Here is an 18,144-nt window from a genome sequence, read left to right as displayed (position 1 = left end):
CTATTTATGTATGCTCATAATACACTGCAAATGCAATATTGTTATTGTGTGTATGTGGTTTGAGTAATCTGATCTCAAACGTTCTGAATGCCTTTTACACCTGTATCAGTGTTGTACTCTAGTGATTAGTTTGTCCAAAGCAGATGTTAATACCAGTTGTAAACAGGGCCAACATGACAGCAACTATATTGGGTATAGTCAATTTCCCATGGCTCTGTTCAAATTGAAGATACTGTGCATACTGTCTTGAGACAGCATCAGTCTTCGTAACTATGGGCTAAAAGACAGGTCAAACCTCCATCCTCTGCCCTGAAGCCCATCCTGTCATCAACCCCCTCTTTATCCTTCTTTCTGAGGGCTGAGACATCACTTGTGCTTTGATCCACGTCTCTGATCTATTTCTATTTCACATTCGGTTAAGGCTCTTGTGACCTTAGAGGAGGCGCCAGGCGATAAAGACTAAAGCCTGATCATGCAGCACCTCATCAGTCTGACGCAGGGTCAGGTAACGTGAAAGAAACCTCAGATGCACATGGGGAACTCATCACCCGCTGCTCTCTGCTCACAACATGGCAAACAAATGTGCAGCTCAAGATCCACCACCTTTTCAATACAACAGTTACTCTGAAATATGGTCTCGGCACAAAGATGGGTGTGGGACTTTTTTGGCAATAGTCTGTAGAATATCGTGAATTCCAGAGAAAAATACAGCTTATATGTCATCCATAAGGTATGCAAATAACAACGCGAGCGCCCGTAAAACATTTAGTGTGTGGAATAAATCCACATGCTCTCATCTGAACTGAATAATGCTTTTCAGCATTTGCAGAAAAAAAAACATTCTGTGGCGATATTACCTCTCCAATATGGATTTACAGAAAAAGCAATTATAACTAAGCATTTTCAAGTATGTTCCACTATTCAAAGTTATTGAGGAAACAACTATTTTTTAACATTGTGACAGAAAATCTGAATATAAATTTAGTTCTTCTGACTGCTTTGCAATAGGAATCTCACTGCTAGGCTCAAGCATGGTGATAGAAAGGCCTTGTGAACCCTTGACGAGATTCACACATGCCAGATGGAGCGTCTACAGGTCTGAGGTGTTTTACTTGGGCCAGGTCATATGAAAAGAGGCCTGGCCAGTGTCTGTTTACTGCAACAGAGCAGATGTACAATAACCAGTCTCCTATCTATCCTGGAATCCTTGGAATGCACTATACCTCTACAGGCATAGCACTATCAGGACAGGGGTTAAAACTCTGTCGGTTTATTGATAAAACTCTATCTCTTTCCTCCTCCACAATTCTTTTCTCTTTCTGCTTTCATCTAAAATATACTCAAGAATGGACTGGCCATTGGGACTTTTCCTAGTGGGTCAGTTGAGCTGTGGTCTGGCTCTCAATTGAAAGGGATACTGTAGTTGATCCCAAAAATGAAAACATTTACTCACCCTCATGTCATTTCAAATCTGTATGACTAGGTTGCTTCTGTGGAACATAAAAGAAGATATTTTGAGAAATGTTCAATCATGAGACAACTGAGGTGATGGATTCATATGAATTTGTGTGAAGTGATTCTATGACTTTATGGAAAAAATGTAAACATGAAGGTACGGCCCTAAACCCAACCACCAATGGGACGTAAACAGATTGTACAAAATAGTGCAAATGAGATTGTATGAATTTGTACGAATACACTAAAATGTAAACAGCTATGAATTGCCTTTTTGTTGTTGATGATGTTACAGTGTACTTCAATAGTAACCAAACTGTTTGGATTATATATAGTATGACAGCAAGCAATGTTTTGTATTACATGCATGTGTGCTACATATAGTGGAGGATAATCTGCTTTGGGTTGTGATGGGCTGGCATTGGTCCTTGGCTGCTTTTTACTCATCCCTGAGGTACAGATGCTGTCAGAAGTGTGGAATAGAAACAGGGTGAGAGACTGAAGTGCTGAGAGTAAGAATGGATTTTAAAACTTCTAGTCACGGCAGTCAAACTTTCTTTCCCAAACAGGCCAAATGTGAATCAAACACCTCCTGCAGCAGCACTAGAGCAGTAATCTTCTAATCTGGTTTGCAGAGTTCATCTCAAATTTGAGTGTCATGCGAACACAAAAAGGATGACAAAAATGTAAAAAATAAGCCCTGATTGCTGTTGGTTTTTAGGGGTAGATTAGTCGTCATGGATATTTAGTTAGCTGCTCTGCGCTTCCAGTATAATCTGAGAAGGGTTAAAACTGGAGCATCAGCAAACTGAAAGAGACAGTGGCAGGAGAGAATCATTCCATTAGAGAACAACAACAAATCTTTCATGGTCGTCATGGAAACTGGAGACCTGTCGTACGTGGAGTTGAGAACATGGGAAAATTATAAGGAAACCACATGTGGTCACAAACACACGTGCAGATACACAGCAAAAAACAAAAGTTGCACAAGCCACAGGAACCAAACATAGCAGTGGCACACTTCCCGACTCGGTTATGCGTGACTTCTAATAAATAAAGGTTCTTTGCAAAGAAAAAAAAAAAGTTCAGTTAAAGAATTGTCTTGTTATTGGCTGTACAGGGTTTTCTGAGATGACTTTATGGATTTTTGGAAATAGAAAAAGTTGATGTTACATCAGCTATCAAATGCATGCACATGCAGGCCTATCTAATGGACTTCCACGACTTCCACCGCAACTTCTGGATGCAGAGCAATGTATAGAAATTGTGTGTAAAGCACAACATTAAATGCTGAGTAAGTATAATACAACAGGAGAAAGCAATATTGATCGATCCTTTACGCGATTTAAACTTCTGGAACTCATTACAAAAATATTATGTTTCAGTTAGGGGTGTCCCCGACTAAGGATTTTAATAGTCGAATCAGAATTTTCGAATCTTGCCGATATTCGAGTGATAGTCGAATCATATGTTTGGGGGCGTGGTCAAAATACATTACCAAGAGTCAAGTCGGACATAAAATGTGTAACGGACGACTCACAGATACAAGCGGGGTAATAAAGTTTTATGTTTTGATTAAAAGATAGTTAACATTAAACGTCAGCGAAACCCTAAAGGTCATTGCACACTGAGTCCGAAATTTTCGCATGCGTTTTTCAGTTTTTTCGTATTCCTCATCCTTTCCTATCAAAATGCATGCTATGGTTGGGAAAATGCAAAAAATCGAACCTGACCCGAACTTTGTTTTGACGGACAAACTTTTTTGGAGTTTTTTGGAGATTGACACAACGTAAGGTCATATTTATTTTTTTACGTGCGATAATTTCAGACTCAAGGCCTCTGCACACTTTCATGGACACGTTCTTCATGCAACAACAGCATTTTATTTTAATAGTGTTCTCATTATAATGTTATGTATATGACCGTCCCAGACATAGTTATAATATAATATTCTGCATTCATTGTTGTTTGTCCTGTTAGCGCTTTACTGCAGGGCAACTCAACCAAATGCATCATATATGAGATAAATAATATATACACCATATATAAACCGGCTGAAATGTTTTGACATTGGTAAGTTGTACCCTACCTGATTGAAAAAAATCCAGTCTTTCACTCTGCCTGTGCCAATTTGAGTCAAGATTTAAATACCTGCTGCCAAGATGGTCCTCTGTCGGTCACGGATAATGTAAAGTGAAATTTATTCACGTGGATTTATTCATGTATGTTAAAATATTTAATTGAAGCTTCTTTCTTTTCAGATATTGATTTACAGCATTATTTTAATAGGCAGTATATTAACTTATTGGGAGAAAACTGGTAGTTTTATGTGAAATCAAAGATTTGAGCACCCACATATTTCCAAAATGGCATGATCATAACACCCGGCGAATATTCGACTGTGAGATTGGGACAATGTTACGTTTAATATAGTTAATAATACATAGAATAAAAGTACTATAATTGTTTCCAATTGACAGATAGAAATAAGACAGAAAGAGTTGTTGACATGAAAAATCCTGAATATTTGCACGGTCCAAACTCATGAAAACTCAGTTATCTCATGTCAGTCATTATTTCTGTAGTATCTTTCATGGAGTAGGATGATTTTCTGCATAATAAAATCACTCAAAAATGTTATCCAACTGTAAAACCTTTTGGCGCTAACTGGAAACTTAATTTTTATTTGTAAGTAGGCATGAAATTAACATTCTATTTTTAAAATGCATGTAACATCCTATTTTTAATTTTTTATTTATTTAATTTTAACCTCCCAATCTTGCGGTCCATTTTCGAGTACAACGCTCACATCTTAAAATCCAATCAACAACATATAGCCATGTCCCCATCCTACATTTTTCCTTGTTTTTTGATAATCCGTTACACTAGATGTATGTCAAAATACAGAAGATATGTCGCTTTGGTTTCATCACAACTTTAAGGCATTTTCTCTGATACATTATAGTTAAACAGTTCATATTCGCATGTAATGGACAGTAGCCCTACATCCTCTGACACTATCCTATGGAAGCTTAGAGCAAAACAAACCCCTCTGACAGCCATAGAGGAAAGTATGGAGTGCTCAGAGATAAGGAGTTAGAACAGAAGAAAGAAGAAAGAGTAAAACAGAGAGAATATGAAAATAAATAAAACATGAGCATGAACAGAGAGGGTGCCTGTCCAGAATATAGATGTCTTTCCCCTGCCTTTTACCTGTCAGAAGGACTAAAAAGCTTATTGAGGTTATAAGCCCCTCGTCCTCTATAGGGTCTGGCCCTCCCTGATCCACTATGCTGTGACACAAACCATTCACTCATCCATCCACATCACTCAGCCTATCTTATACCTTTCCTATGACATCCCTTCTTCATTCATTTGAAAGGTCAGGTGTCTGACCAGTGAACAAAGTGGATGTTTGGATTGAAAGGAATAACAAGGTCATAGCGTGTACCAGGACCAAGAGGCTTTTAAATTACAGTCTAATTCCAGAAATTGAATTGAGCAGGATGCAGAACTGAACTGCGATAGATAGATAGATAGATAGATAGATAGATAGATAGATAGATAGATAGATAGATAGATAGATAGATAGATAGATAGATAGATAGATAGATAGATAGATAGATAGATAGATAGATAGATAGATAGATAGATAGATAGATAGATAGATAGATAGATAGATAGATAGATAGATAGATAGATAGATAGATAGATAGATAGATTTTGAAGGTTTTGGTAGTATTTGACCCCATTTCTGTGCAGCTTGAAGGGTTGTGCACTGTTACTTGGATCTGTCACAATCAGCATAAAGGACACACACACACACACACACACACACACACGGTAGAACACAGCCAGAGGGACGTAGCAGCACTCCAGCTCTCCTGGGGCTAATTACTATAAGCATGACTTTAGCCTCAGGGGAATATTTAAAGCTCAAAGAATGCTCTATATAAAGACACAAAACTATCTATCGCTCTCACACACACATTTGCATGCAATATTCAAACACCACAGTTCTTTCAAATCCACATACATGCACAACTCAGCAGCCATCACAACAGCATCGCCCAAGCCGCTTAAGCTGTATGATACAGCATCCATGTGGACTGTAATGAATGCAGCAGCAAATGAATCATCCCCATGCTCACCAGCTCACCCCACAGGCCTCATCCATTTATCCTGCTTGTAGCTGCTGTCTTTTGTCTGGAAGTGTTAATATCCCTGACTGTGTAGTGCTAACCTCAGTAGTCCAGCTGTGAGGGGATCAATACGTACCCCAGTTCTGCTCTAGGTTATGTAAACACCTCTTGAACTTTACAGTAAAAACACCAGGCTCCATCCCTGAGCTCCACTAAATGTTTTTCCTTTTTCTTAAAAGCCAACTATCTGACAAGGTGAGGCGGCATCCAAAAGTCTGGGTCGACTCTGCTGTGATCAGCTGGGAACATTGATTTTATATCAAGCTAAGAGCCAAACCTGCCAGGCACTGTTGGACTGGCTGCCTCCTTCAAGTTGAACTCTCCTAGCTGCCCGTGTGGCTGTTTGTTTAAAGAGGCTGATCGATAGAGACACCCCTTACTTAGTATCACTGCAACACAAACTGTGCCAGACCAGCCACATAACTCTTTTACAAGAGCTCCACATCTCCTCAGAGTGAGTTACAGGGTGATCTCATTAGTTTTCACATACTGTATATGTAATGTTTAAATGTTTAGCATGGAGAAAGACAGCAGCACACACAATGCGGTTTGAGATATAATTGAGATACGTTCTTCCATACAACCCCCTCCACGGTTGAAAAATATTTGGAGCAGCTGTTTCCTTCAGACCTTTGATTCAACTTGGCTTCTGCAGCTGTCAGGGTTCAAGGCATGATATTTACCCTTATAGTAGCATAGCACAGGCACTTCGTTGTTTCATCACATGTTCTTCTGCAATGAAAGCGTCTCGCCAGAAACCCGATCGAGTGAAATGAATTTAAAAGTCCAGGTGCTTCAATAAGACAGCATCAAGCAGTAACACACAGCACATATCGGCTACACTCTTTTTCCTGAAGAAGTCATAAACAGAGGAGGGTCCGCTCCTGCTAAAGTGCAGCACTTATTGAGAGCCTGTGCTCCCAGCCGTCCAATGGGTTGCTCTGTTTATTAATCCTGTGTTAGAATGCCACTTTCAAACAGCACAGAGCTCCCAGAGGTGCCCTGGCCTTGCTTTTTTTCTGACATGTGATAAACACAAGATGCCCCCCGCACCCCAGTTGGTTTACATAAGACTGTTAAAACATCCCTCCGCCTCTTGCCCTCTACACTGGCAGCACGTACCCTTCCCAGCACAACCCCACTAGCCAGAAACAGCCTGCCTGCTCATTTGCCAGCAGACTGTACGCATGGCGTATTTGTGCTGCATAAATCATCCTTTCATCGCACAGTTTCTCCTGGCGGACATGTTTTTTTCCAGGTTTGTGGAGGTAGCATACCTCTGCCCTGTACTGTAGCGGCTCTGTAAACCATTGACGGATCCAGTCCAGCTGGCTGGGTGAGCAGCCCTCTTCTAGTCCACTCCAGGCAGGCTGACGGGCCTTACAGCCCTCCCCTACCACCTCCGCTGACCAAAAACAGCCTCTTTTTTATTCATCTCCTTGTTCACTCAGAGCCAGTGAAATTAAAACCTCTGTGGAAGAAGAAATCAGGACATGCAGTGAATGAAAGTAGCAACACATGGCTCATGATGAAGACTACCCTTGTGAAAAAAGAAGTGTGCTTAAGTGTATTGAATGTGCACTTGTAGTGTACTTTAAATCTTAAAAGTGTTTTTAAAACTCCCCTTCACTCTTAAAAACAAAGGTGCTTCACGATGCCATTTGTCTAAATGCTTCTATAAAGAACCTTTAACATCTGAAGAACCTTTCTGTTTCACAAAAGCTTCGTTTGTGGTGACTAACCTAAAGTAAATGTAAAGTACATTTATAATTTTAATTGTAGTGTTATTTGAATTTTATTTTAAATGTATTTAATTATACATACATGAAATTAAAGTATATTTTAGTTTACCTTAAATTCTAGGCAGTACATTTGACAGTACACAACAGAAGTAATTATGAAAGTCCTACTTGTAAAATTTTTTTATAAAATAAAAAGCATTTTAAGTTACATTTTTTGCATTTAATATGAATTTAAACTTTTAAAATGTTTCACTTAATTATTAGTAATATGTAAAAAGCATAATAAATATCCAAAAGCATTATATATCCAAAAGCATATACACAATACAGTATCTATTTTTTTATTTTTAACATATATTATTTCTTTAATAAATACTATTTAGGCTAAGTATTTTTTTCACAGCTATGTCAAAGGACACAAAGCATCAGGATAAATATGTTTGTGTATATACTCTACCAGTCACATGCTGAAAATGTAGCTTTGATCACAGGGAATTCAAATTATCATTTCATTCTGAAATATATTCAAATAGAAAGCAGTTTTTTAAATAGTTAAAATATTTCATAATGTTACTAACTTCTTTAAAAAAAACAAAAAAACATTAAAAATCTTGCTGTTCAAAATTTTTTGACTGGTAGTGTATTTTTCTATTATTTGTTAGAAAATTTGTACCCAGAAGTTTTTCCCTTAAAAAACAAAACTGGCCACCCAGCTAAAATAGCTAAACACCAACTTGACCACATGAAGAACAGCTTAAGCAAGCTAAGAATAGCAAAACTTGTCAGGCTGATTTAGGTAAGTTTTTTTGGCATATAATTTTGACAAAACCAAAATTTGAAAAATAAAAAATAATATATATATATATATATATATATATATATATATATATATATATATATATATATTATTTGAATCTTTATTTTTTTTATTTATGAAAACTAAATTTGAAAACAAGAAATAAATAATAATTATATTTTTAATTTTTAATTTATGAAAACAAAATGTTAATAAATAAAATAAAATTTTTAAAAATAAAAAATAAAATGCAAAAAGCTTTCTTTTAGGGGTAGGGTTTGGGTTAGTCTATAGTAAAATTATCATTAGCTTCACATAATAACACGTCTATAGCAGTCTATACCCTCCCCACTGAGCAAAAGGGCTGGTAAAATCACTCCCTCTTTGAACTGTTACCGTCTGGTCGACGCTACAGAGCTCTGAGCATCAGAACGACCAGACACAGAAACAGTTTCTTCCCTCAGGCAATCCATCTCATGAACACTCAACAATAAACGTGGAACACACAACTATAATACATTATCCATTCACCACACTCACTTATTTTTTTTTTATTTCTCATTTCTAATTTGCACATACTTGACCTGTACACACATAATTGTCTATATTATATATTGTGTTTTTGCTGTTTTGTACATTGCCTATTTGTATATTATTATTTTATTATCTGTGTCCTGTCCTGTTGCTGTCTTTCTGTTGCACTGTGGAGCTTCTGTCACTACAACAAATTCCTTGTATGTGTAAACATACCTGGCCAATAAAGCTCATTCTGATTCTGATTCTGATTCTTCTATGGTATGTCCTCGTTCAGATAGCTAAGCAACATTTGTGTGTGTTTTCAGTCTGTAAACCACTCCATCCAATCAAGCCTTTAATGAGCCTATGATTCTCTAAACTGTTTCCCCTAAAATGTATATTGCCAGACGACTATGTTTAGATTAACGGTATAGTGTGTTTATACGCCGAATACATCTTCCACTGTAGAAAAAAGAGAAGATCTTGCTCTGAATCAAGGGATTATAGGACAGACGCCTGCACTCTGACAGCTGGCCACTTGAGTTTTACAAATGACAGACAAACTCCATCAGTGGAAACTTGCAGAAGTATATCGACCAGAACAGGAGGGGGGAAACTGTCCATGGGGTCAGAAGGAACACACCAAGAAAAAGCAGAAGGAAAGAGTGAAAGATAAGACGAAACTAACTTGTCAACTCACAAAACATATATAAACATGTCATAAAGGGATTTTACAAGTAAATTGTGTTTATACCACTAAACTGTGTGGCAATAAAACATCTTAAGCATCACATTCTGGTGCAGTTAGGGTGTGGATATCTGTCATGAAGTCCTGTGGAGAGAGCCTGGTGCTCTGTTTCCGTAACACAGTGTGATGTTCAGTAAGCTGGATGATCAGAGGGCTAAACCAAAGCTTTCCTCCCTTTTCCCGTCCCCTGTGACAGCAGTACACGGAAAGCTGGAGAGGGACTGAGCTCTTGGCACAAAGATTAAATGAGGGAGTTTTAACTGCTAATTAATTGCAGGTCCAGCACACACACACACACACACACACACACACACACACACACACACAAACAACCTAAAAATTCTCCCACATGCAACTACGCAAACTTTTTCTCTCTCAAACACACAGAAACAGACATTCAAAAGCTCTTAGTGTATATGTGACACATTATAAAAGGAATTACAAATATTATGAGCTGGTTTTCCTCATATTATGTCCCAGTTATGCCTTTACGTGTTATATTTCTGATATTGAATGGACATTGTGCTGTTTATTGATCTTCTTTCAGCCTTTCATTGCATAAAAAGAGATATTTTTTTTCTTGACCAATTGCATTCCGTTTGCACTAGTATATTCTTTCAAAGTGCATTATTTCCATAATAAGTACAATTTAAAATGCTAAAGTATACTTAAGTGTAATTCCACAGCAGGGATAATAAGAACATTTGCTATAAGACTTGTATACTGAGAAATAAGCTGGAAAAATACAGATGCATTGTTTGAAATAAATTGGGGGTAATCTGCATAAATATGTTTGAATAGGTATTTAATTGTAATTTGTATAAAAAACGGTGCCCAGAAATTGTGCCTGTTTTGCACCGTGGACGTCATGATTCTCTGGAGAGGCCGCATTAACCCCTTCTACATTACACTGGGCCCTATTAGCCGAACTGAATAAGCCTCCTGTCATTTATGATTCAGCGCCTGCAGCCTATCCCCAGGCAACGCTCAAGAGTCCAGCGTAACCTGCATTTCCTGTGGCTCTCACTCTCTTTCTGCCTTTCTCTCTCTCTCTATCTCATGACTATCTTCATTCATTCCTTCGGCAGACACCATCCCTTCATCTACTGCCTGCACCTCTCCCAGTGCATGAGAACCACTGTCATAGGCAGACTTGCCTGGGGCTTTTTAAATATGTATGTGAATCATGATATTCTCTCTTGCCATTAGCTATGGAAATATAATGCAAACAAAGGACATTTATATGGAGAGGAATGCTGATGAATGCTGTGGCATCCTGCAGGTCCAGACCAATATAATCAGGGTATAAAACAGGGTTGCATTTCCTCTCTTACATGCACGACAAGAGCTAACATTTCTCCAAACATGAGAGTGTTGAGTAGTGGGTTTATATACAGACACCACCCAGGCAGATATCTGGGTATATGACTCTGTAAGCAGGAAAATCTCCACTGAAGACTTCCAGAGAGCCTTACAAACTGACACGGTAGCTAAATGACCAGAGTGATATACACTTGGCCCGGGACGATGCGGCTCAAAGCACTCACTGACCATCCTTAAGCGTTTTATTTGGCTTGCATGTGTATGCAGTGTTGAGTTATGTGCCACAGTCCTCAGTAAGTTAGCGTTGGTGCCAGACTACTGGAAACCGAGAGCTTGACCAAATCAAAACAGACTCACCCGCAAATTTACGGACCTGCTACTGAAAGAGCTGAATGGCCAGGGAAGGATTTTCTGCTTGTGCCATTCAATTTTGAATTTTCTTTTATTTCTCTTGGTTTGGGACTTTTGCTGTAATTAATATTATTTGAGAAGAAAAAGGGAGGAATATGAAAGAGTAAAACTAAGGCATATGTGCAGAAAAGGGATATTATTTAGTGGTAATATAAAAAAAATGCATGAAGAATGCGTATGATAAAAACATCTCTGGGACAGCAAATCCAGCATGGTGTAATGAGATTTCCTCATGTACAGAACGTCCTAAATCATGAGGCTTTGATGGGACGAGCATCAATAGATCCATGGAACTAACCGTAAAAGAAACTGTGCATAATCTGGAAAACATGTTCTCTAAAATATAAGTGAAAGTGACGTGACATACAGCCAAGTATGGTGACCCATACTCGGAATTCGTGCTCTACATTTAACCCATCCAAAGTGCACCCACACAGCAGTGAACACACACCCGGAGCAGTGGGAAGCCATTTATGCTGCGGCGCCCGGGGAGCAGTTGGGGGTTCGGTGCCTTGCTCAAGGGCACCTCAGGGTGGAGAGAGCGCTGGACATAAGTGATTAAAACATAGCACCAATGGGAGGAAATGTTTTTGGAAAACTAGCAATGCAGTTCCAGAATTTCCTGGAAACTTGCAGTTAGTTCTTAGCAGGGTCATGTCAGAGATGTTTGTAGTAGTTTTTGTCTCAAGGGTTGGGTGAACGTTGATGTGTGTGTCTGTCTGGGCGACTCCCTTGGGAAATCAGCCTCTCTGAAACCATCTCTGATTATTAGTAAAAACATATGATTATTAGTTTGCTTCACTGCCCTATTTGAAAGAAACAATATCATTATTTTCCAAGATTTTAGCTTCAAATGTCAAGTCATCATTATTTTTATAGTGCTTCATACAATAGAGATTTCAAATTAGTACTAAACTGGAAAGTAACAGAATAAAAGATGCAAACTCCAAAACTGAGGCAAATCCAAATTCTGCTGTAAAGCAGCTGTAGCAAGACAATAAATAATCCTTATTCAGTACAAGTCAGTTCAGTTCCATAACTGTGACGTTCGTTATGAAATAAATGTGAGTTCAGTTTATCATAATATATTTGTATGTTTAGATATAGGTATGTTTATAGAGTATTTGTGGTTAAAAAAGTATATAAATCTGTATTTTTCTTAGAAAATGACAGATTCTTTTGCTAGATAAGACCCGTATTGCTGGGATTGTGTAGAGCCCTTTGAAGCTGCAATGAAACTGCAGTTTGGACCTTCAACCCATTGGCTCCCATTGAAGTCCACTATATGGAGAAAAATCCTGGAATGTTTTCCTCAAAAAACTTTATTTCTTTTCAACTAATGAAAGACATGAACATGTTGGATGACATGGGGGTGAGTAAATTTTTTAAAGATTTTTTTATTATTATTATTCTGGAAGTAAACTAATCCTTTACACACTAAAAAAAAATAATAATAATAATAAAAAAACATGCTTTATTACATACACTGTCTTTTTATGCTCACCTCAGATGTCACTCATCAAAATGTAGAGATATGCAGAGCTCTAACTGGGTCTATAGAACAATAAATATTGACACACTAAAAGCAGTGGGTTGATTTTTTGGTCAGGTTGATTAAAGGTCAAATTCAATTAACCCCCAAAATAAGTATGATCCACAGGTTAATAAAGACACTACTGAAAGCACAGCCAAATATAATTGGAAAATTTAGAGCTTCAATGAAATTCACATCAAGAATTTTTAGCAAAATACAACAGATGGTGTAGTTTATTCCACTACATGCCACCCATATTCCCTTCATTACCACCCTCTACTTTCTCTCTTCAATAGATGAAGTGTAAAATGAGGAGCTGAGCAGTGCAAGAGCTAATAAGGTCCAGTGGGAAACCACAAGCATTAATGAAGCCTACTAAAAACTCATATGAACTTCTCGAACTGGTCTAATCGTCTCTACTAAATCTTTTCTTTTTGACATCTCTCAATCCACCCATACCAACATACCATCATACCATCTCTTAAAATCTTTTCCTAATATAGACTGTTTCACATAGACCGCCTTAATGTTGTTCCTACTTTTATTGGTCCTACTAAAAAATATGCACATAATAAATCACTCTTGCAGAGAAGCATTACATTGTCAATCGTATTCTGTTCTCAAATTCAAACAGGAACAAGAATCGTGAATTATAAAGTCATGTTGTATTTTATCACTAAAACAACATCAGAACAACTTACTGGATGTATTTTTCAACCCTAGCAACTATGATCTAATAAGCCAGAGAAGTATACTCTTAAGAAGCCGTCAGTCAAAGTTTTAAGTTGCATGTCTCTCGAAAGAAGAAGTGAGTGTATATGCTCAGCGATCAAACATGGGCTGCTGTAGAGCTACGGTAGAATAAGCGTGCCACAGCGCTCATTTCTGAAGCAGCAGCTTTGGGCTCTGTGTGATTGATGTTGAGGTCCATAGAGCAGATCATCTCCCCCAGCCCTCACATTTACATACCGAGTAACCAGGCATACAGCTATAAAGCTCAGATCTATTTTTAAAGCACACTCCAGCAGAGAGAAAAAGATTTTTTATTTATGATTAAGAATAAGTTATTTAATAAGCCAATAGCTCTGGCTATCGCTGGTCTCCGACAGTTATTAATTAATTGGTTTATAATTGTAACAAGTTGTGAATATTCCCCATTTTTGGCACCAATGAAACTGTGTTTGGTTTATCAATTATTTAGTTTCCTCTTTAAATCTGGACCTTAATAAATTTCACAGAATTTTCCAGACAGATTGCATGTAGTTTTTCCCTTAATCTCTTCCTTACATGGACACGCTCTTCATGTACATTTATTTCTCTGCATTCTTTGCCCTTAAGTAGCCCAAATTGTTTAGCTGATGCTCCGCACCTGCAATGCGTGAGAATAATTCAAATAAAAATTATCAAAATATTTATCTGCTTTCTAGCAGGTTAAGTATCCACACCGGGCTGAAAAGTAGGTGTGAGGCCTGTCATTAGGTGTGTGCATTTTCAGTAGATGAACATTTAAATAGTAAATGTTATTTTTTCAAAACATCTTAAAAATAATACTACAACAAAAATATGCAGATATTAAGAAAATAGATCTGGAAAATTTGATTTACTCACAGGATTGTTTTTTTTTTTTTAGTTTAGTTTTTCCCACATGGATTTGGCACTTATTTAGTTATGTGATTGCCAAACTTTGAAATATAAATTAATATACACGTATTTTAATATTTAATGGCGACAATATAGCCTACATAATTACCATTTGAAAGTTTTTATTAAACAAAAGCTGTATTTGAACCGCAGTATTAGTCACGTGCAGGGTTTTGCATGCCCAGTGAATTACTACACTTTCAGAAACCAGCCTATGCATTTTTTTTTTCTATAGATAGAAGGAAAGTTTCTGATATCTGAAACCCTCCGCAAATTACATCCAATGACCAATCAAAAGCAAGACGCAAATGAAAACAAACCCTGTGATTGGTCTAAGCCGCATGGTTTCAAGGCGCCCCGCATAGAGGGACAGTGAATCTGAATGAGGGGAGTGTAGAAACCGACGGCACATTATTGTATGTGCGCTACACTTGCGCTCAAACCTTCAGTCAGTCAGAAGCGCGTCTGCTGAGCGCACGCGAGACAAGCGAGGAAAGCGCACTCTCCGACTCAAGTTTTCCAGCAGCGATACGACTCTCTAAAGTCATTGGATACACAGACTTACACGCAGGATTATAGAGCCACGCGGAAAACTTTAAATAGCAGTCGGAAGATTCTCTAACCAACCTTGAAGAAGGGGGAAAAAACGATGCGCTTGTTGTGGATTTAGTTTGGATGTATTTTCGGACTTGGAGACTTTTTGCCTAACATGCGTGCTTTTAGACCACGCGTACCGTGACAGGAGCTCAAACGAGGAGTTTAAGATCGTTTAAACGCATACGAACTGGTCACAGAAACTTTTTCTCGGAGCAGCCGCAGCCTAATTTCTTTCGCACCGAATCCCCCAAATAACAGCTCTCCTCAAAATGCAACACTGTTGCGGGATTACTCGATACTTTCTTCTGTTCCTCGCCCTGGCCCTGCAGCCGTCCGGCGGCCAGTATCATGGAGAGAAGGGCATCTCCATTCCCGAGCACGGTTTCTGCCAGCCCATATCGATACCTCTCTGTACGGACATCGCCTACAATCAGACCATTATGCCGAACCTTTTGGGTCACACCAATCAGGAGGACGCCGGGCTGGAGGTGCACCAGTTCTACCCCCTAGTGAAAGTGCAGTGCTCCATGGACCTCAAGTTCTTCCTCTGCTCCATGTACGCGCCGGTTTGCACGGTGCTGGAGCAAGCCATCCCGCCGTGTCGCTCCCTGTGCGAGCGCGCGAGACAGGGCTGCGAGGCCCTCATGAACAAGTTCGGCTTCCAGTGGCCCGAGCGACTGCGCTGCGAGAATTTCCCGGTGCACGGCGCGGGGGAGATCTGCGTGGGTCAGAACACCTCGGACGCGGGAAGCCCGACCTCAAACCCGACGCCCTACGTCCCCGAACTGATCACGTTACAGCCGAGCGTGGTCAGACCCAGCCAGCAATTCACATGTCCGCTGCAGCTCAAAGTGCCCACCTATCTCAAGTACCACTTCATGGGGGAAAAAGACTGCGGGGCGCCGTGTGAGCCCACTAGACCCAACGGGCTGATGTATTTTAGAGAGGAAGAGGTCAAGTTTGGCCGGCTCTGGGTTGGAATTTGGTCTATTTTGTGCTGCGTTAGTACACTGTTCACCGTTCTCACGTACTTAGTGGACATGAGGCGGTTTCGTTACCCGGAGAGGCCCATCATCTTCCTCTCTGGGTGTTACTTCATGGTGGCTGTTGCGTACGCGGCTGGCTTTTTCCTTGAAGACAAAGTCGTTTGCATCGACAAATTCAACGATGATGGTTATAAGACCGTCGCGCAGGGCACGAAAAAAGAGGGCTGCACCATCCTCTTCATGATCCTCTATTTCTTCGGCATGGCAAGTTCAATCTGGTGGGTCATTCTGTCCCTCACATGGTTCCTCTCAGCGGGAATGAAGTGGGGTCATGAAGCCATTGAGGCCAACTCTCAGTATTTCCACCTTGCCGCTTGGGCTGTCCCAGCAGTTAAGACCATCACCATCCTCGCCATGGGCCGAGTGGATGGTGACATTCTCACCGGGGTGTGCTACGTTGGCATCTACAACGTGGACTCTCTGCGTGGCTTCGTCTTGGCGCCCCTCTTCGTCTACCTCTTCATCGGCACCTCGTTCCTCCTGGCCGGCTTCGTGTCGCTTTTCCGCATCAGAACCATCATGAAGCACGACGGCACAAAGACGGAGAAGCTAGAGAAGCTGATGGTGCGCATCGGCGTGTTTAGCGTGCTCTACACGGTTCCCGCAACCATCGTGATCGCGTGCTACTTCTACGAGCAGGCTTTCCGAGAGCAGTGGGAGAAGACCTGGCACATGCAAACGTGTAAGCGATTCGCTGTCCCTTGCCCAGTCAACAACTTCGCCCCCATGTCTCCAGACTTCACCGTATTCATGATAAAGTATCTGATGACCATGATCGTGGGAATCACCTCTGGATTTTGGATATGGTCTGGGAAAACTCTGCAGTCGTGGCGCAGGTTTTATAAAAGGCTCAGCAATAGCAACCAAGGCGAGACGACAGTATGAAAAAAGAACGAGTCGTCCTGATAGTGTCGGTCAAGCTTTGGCCGTGCAACTTTTCTCGGAGATAAATGTCTCGAGCGCGGAGCACTGTTGCGCGAGACTTGTTGAGTGAGTTTTGTGGACACTACTGTGTGCCTAGACGTTTCCACGGTGGAGACGGACCATCACGAACAGTGTTATCAGCCTGAGTCTGTTTAACCATGGGTTTTTCTCATATATTTGTATGTGAAAAAGACTATGTTTCTGTGTAACACGATATCATTTGCAGATGTGATCTCTGTAGACAGTACTGAATGATTTGCGCAACGCTCGCGGTTCTGTACCTGAACATATTGGACGTAATTTGCCTTATACACACGTACCATCCCTTGTTTTAACTGGGGACTTGTATGACTTTCGCAGCCCTCCGTCGACAATCATGCATACTTTGGCACACATGGACCGTCAAGTACGCATTAGGATTGGGATACTTATATGCATGTGTACAGCTGTGAATTTATGCAAGCTCCCTTTAAACGATGTAACGTGTAAATAATCACCTTTTCTGAAAGAATATATGTATTTATGAAAATAATCTTGCTGTTTTTTACTTGATTTTTTCAATTTGGTAAGAGACCTTTGTATCTGTACAGTTTCGCTGAATAAAATGATTAGATTTTTAACCGACTCATTTTGCTTTACAGATTGCATTAGTTATTGTTTGCTACCAATTATTATTTTTAATATGTATAGGCTTTTTCTTAAAGAAAACCATACCAGAATGTGCTCAATAAACTCTTGCGCCAAATGCGCTATTACACTCCTGACGAAAAACATGAGGCTAAATTATTTTAAATGTAATTATAAACAAGACAAAGTGATATTTATTGTATTTATAGTATATACACCTGCAGCTTTACTGAGATGAAGCTTTGGCGACACCCACAGGTGACTGTTACAAGCGGAGTTGACTTAAATTAACTATAAAAACAAGTTTCAAGATTGAAAGATACGTTTCATTTGATTTTTCAGCAGAGGCTTAGTTCGTAATCACAATTTATCTCCTGTACAATTGGAGAGCTTTGATATGCTTAAACGCATTGCCTTGAAAGTACATTGTAAATATGCAAGCTGCAAAGCAATCATCAAAATATTATATTGCATTACATTATTGTGAACAGAATACATATTTTATTTCATGAATCATAAATACAATAATTATGTTGTAAATTTGAATGTCTACAGAACAAGCTGTGAACAGTTTGTGAAATA

The 18,144-nt window shown here is 39.4% G+C and overlaps 1 protein-coding gene across 1 annotated transcript; it reads left to right on the top strand.

The window, feature by feature from the left end:
- The first annotated feature begins 14,821 nt into the window (after positions 1-14,821).
- fzd7a (frizzled class receptor 7a) lies at positions 14,822-17,552 on the top strand. The gene has a single exon (XM_079426439.1). The coding sequence runs from the start codon at positions 15,235-15,237 to the stop codon at positions 16,894-16,896; it is 1,662 nt and encodes a 553-aa protein (XP_079282565.1). The 5' UTR covers positions 14,822-15,234; the 3' UTR covers positions 16,897-17,552.
- Positions 17,553-18,144: the final 592 nt, after the last annotated feature.

The sequence above is a fragment of the Barbus barbus genome (genome assembly GCF_936440315.1).
Source record: "Barbus barbus genome assembly, chromosome: 10".
NCBI classification, from domain to species: Eukaryota; Metazoa; Chordata; class Actinopteri; order Cypriniformes; family Cyprinidae; genus Barbus; species Barbus barbus.
The sequence above is the reverse complement of the archived record's forward strand: the minus strand, read 5'-3'. Positions and strand labels throughout refer to the sequence as shown.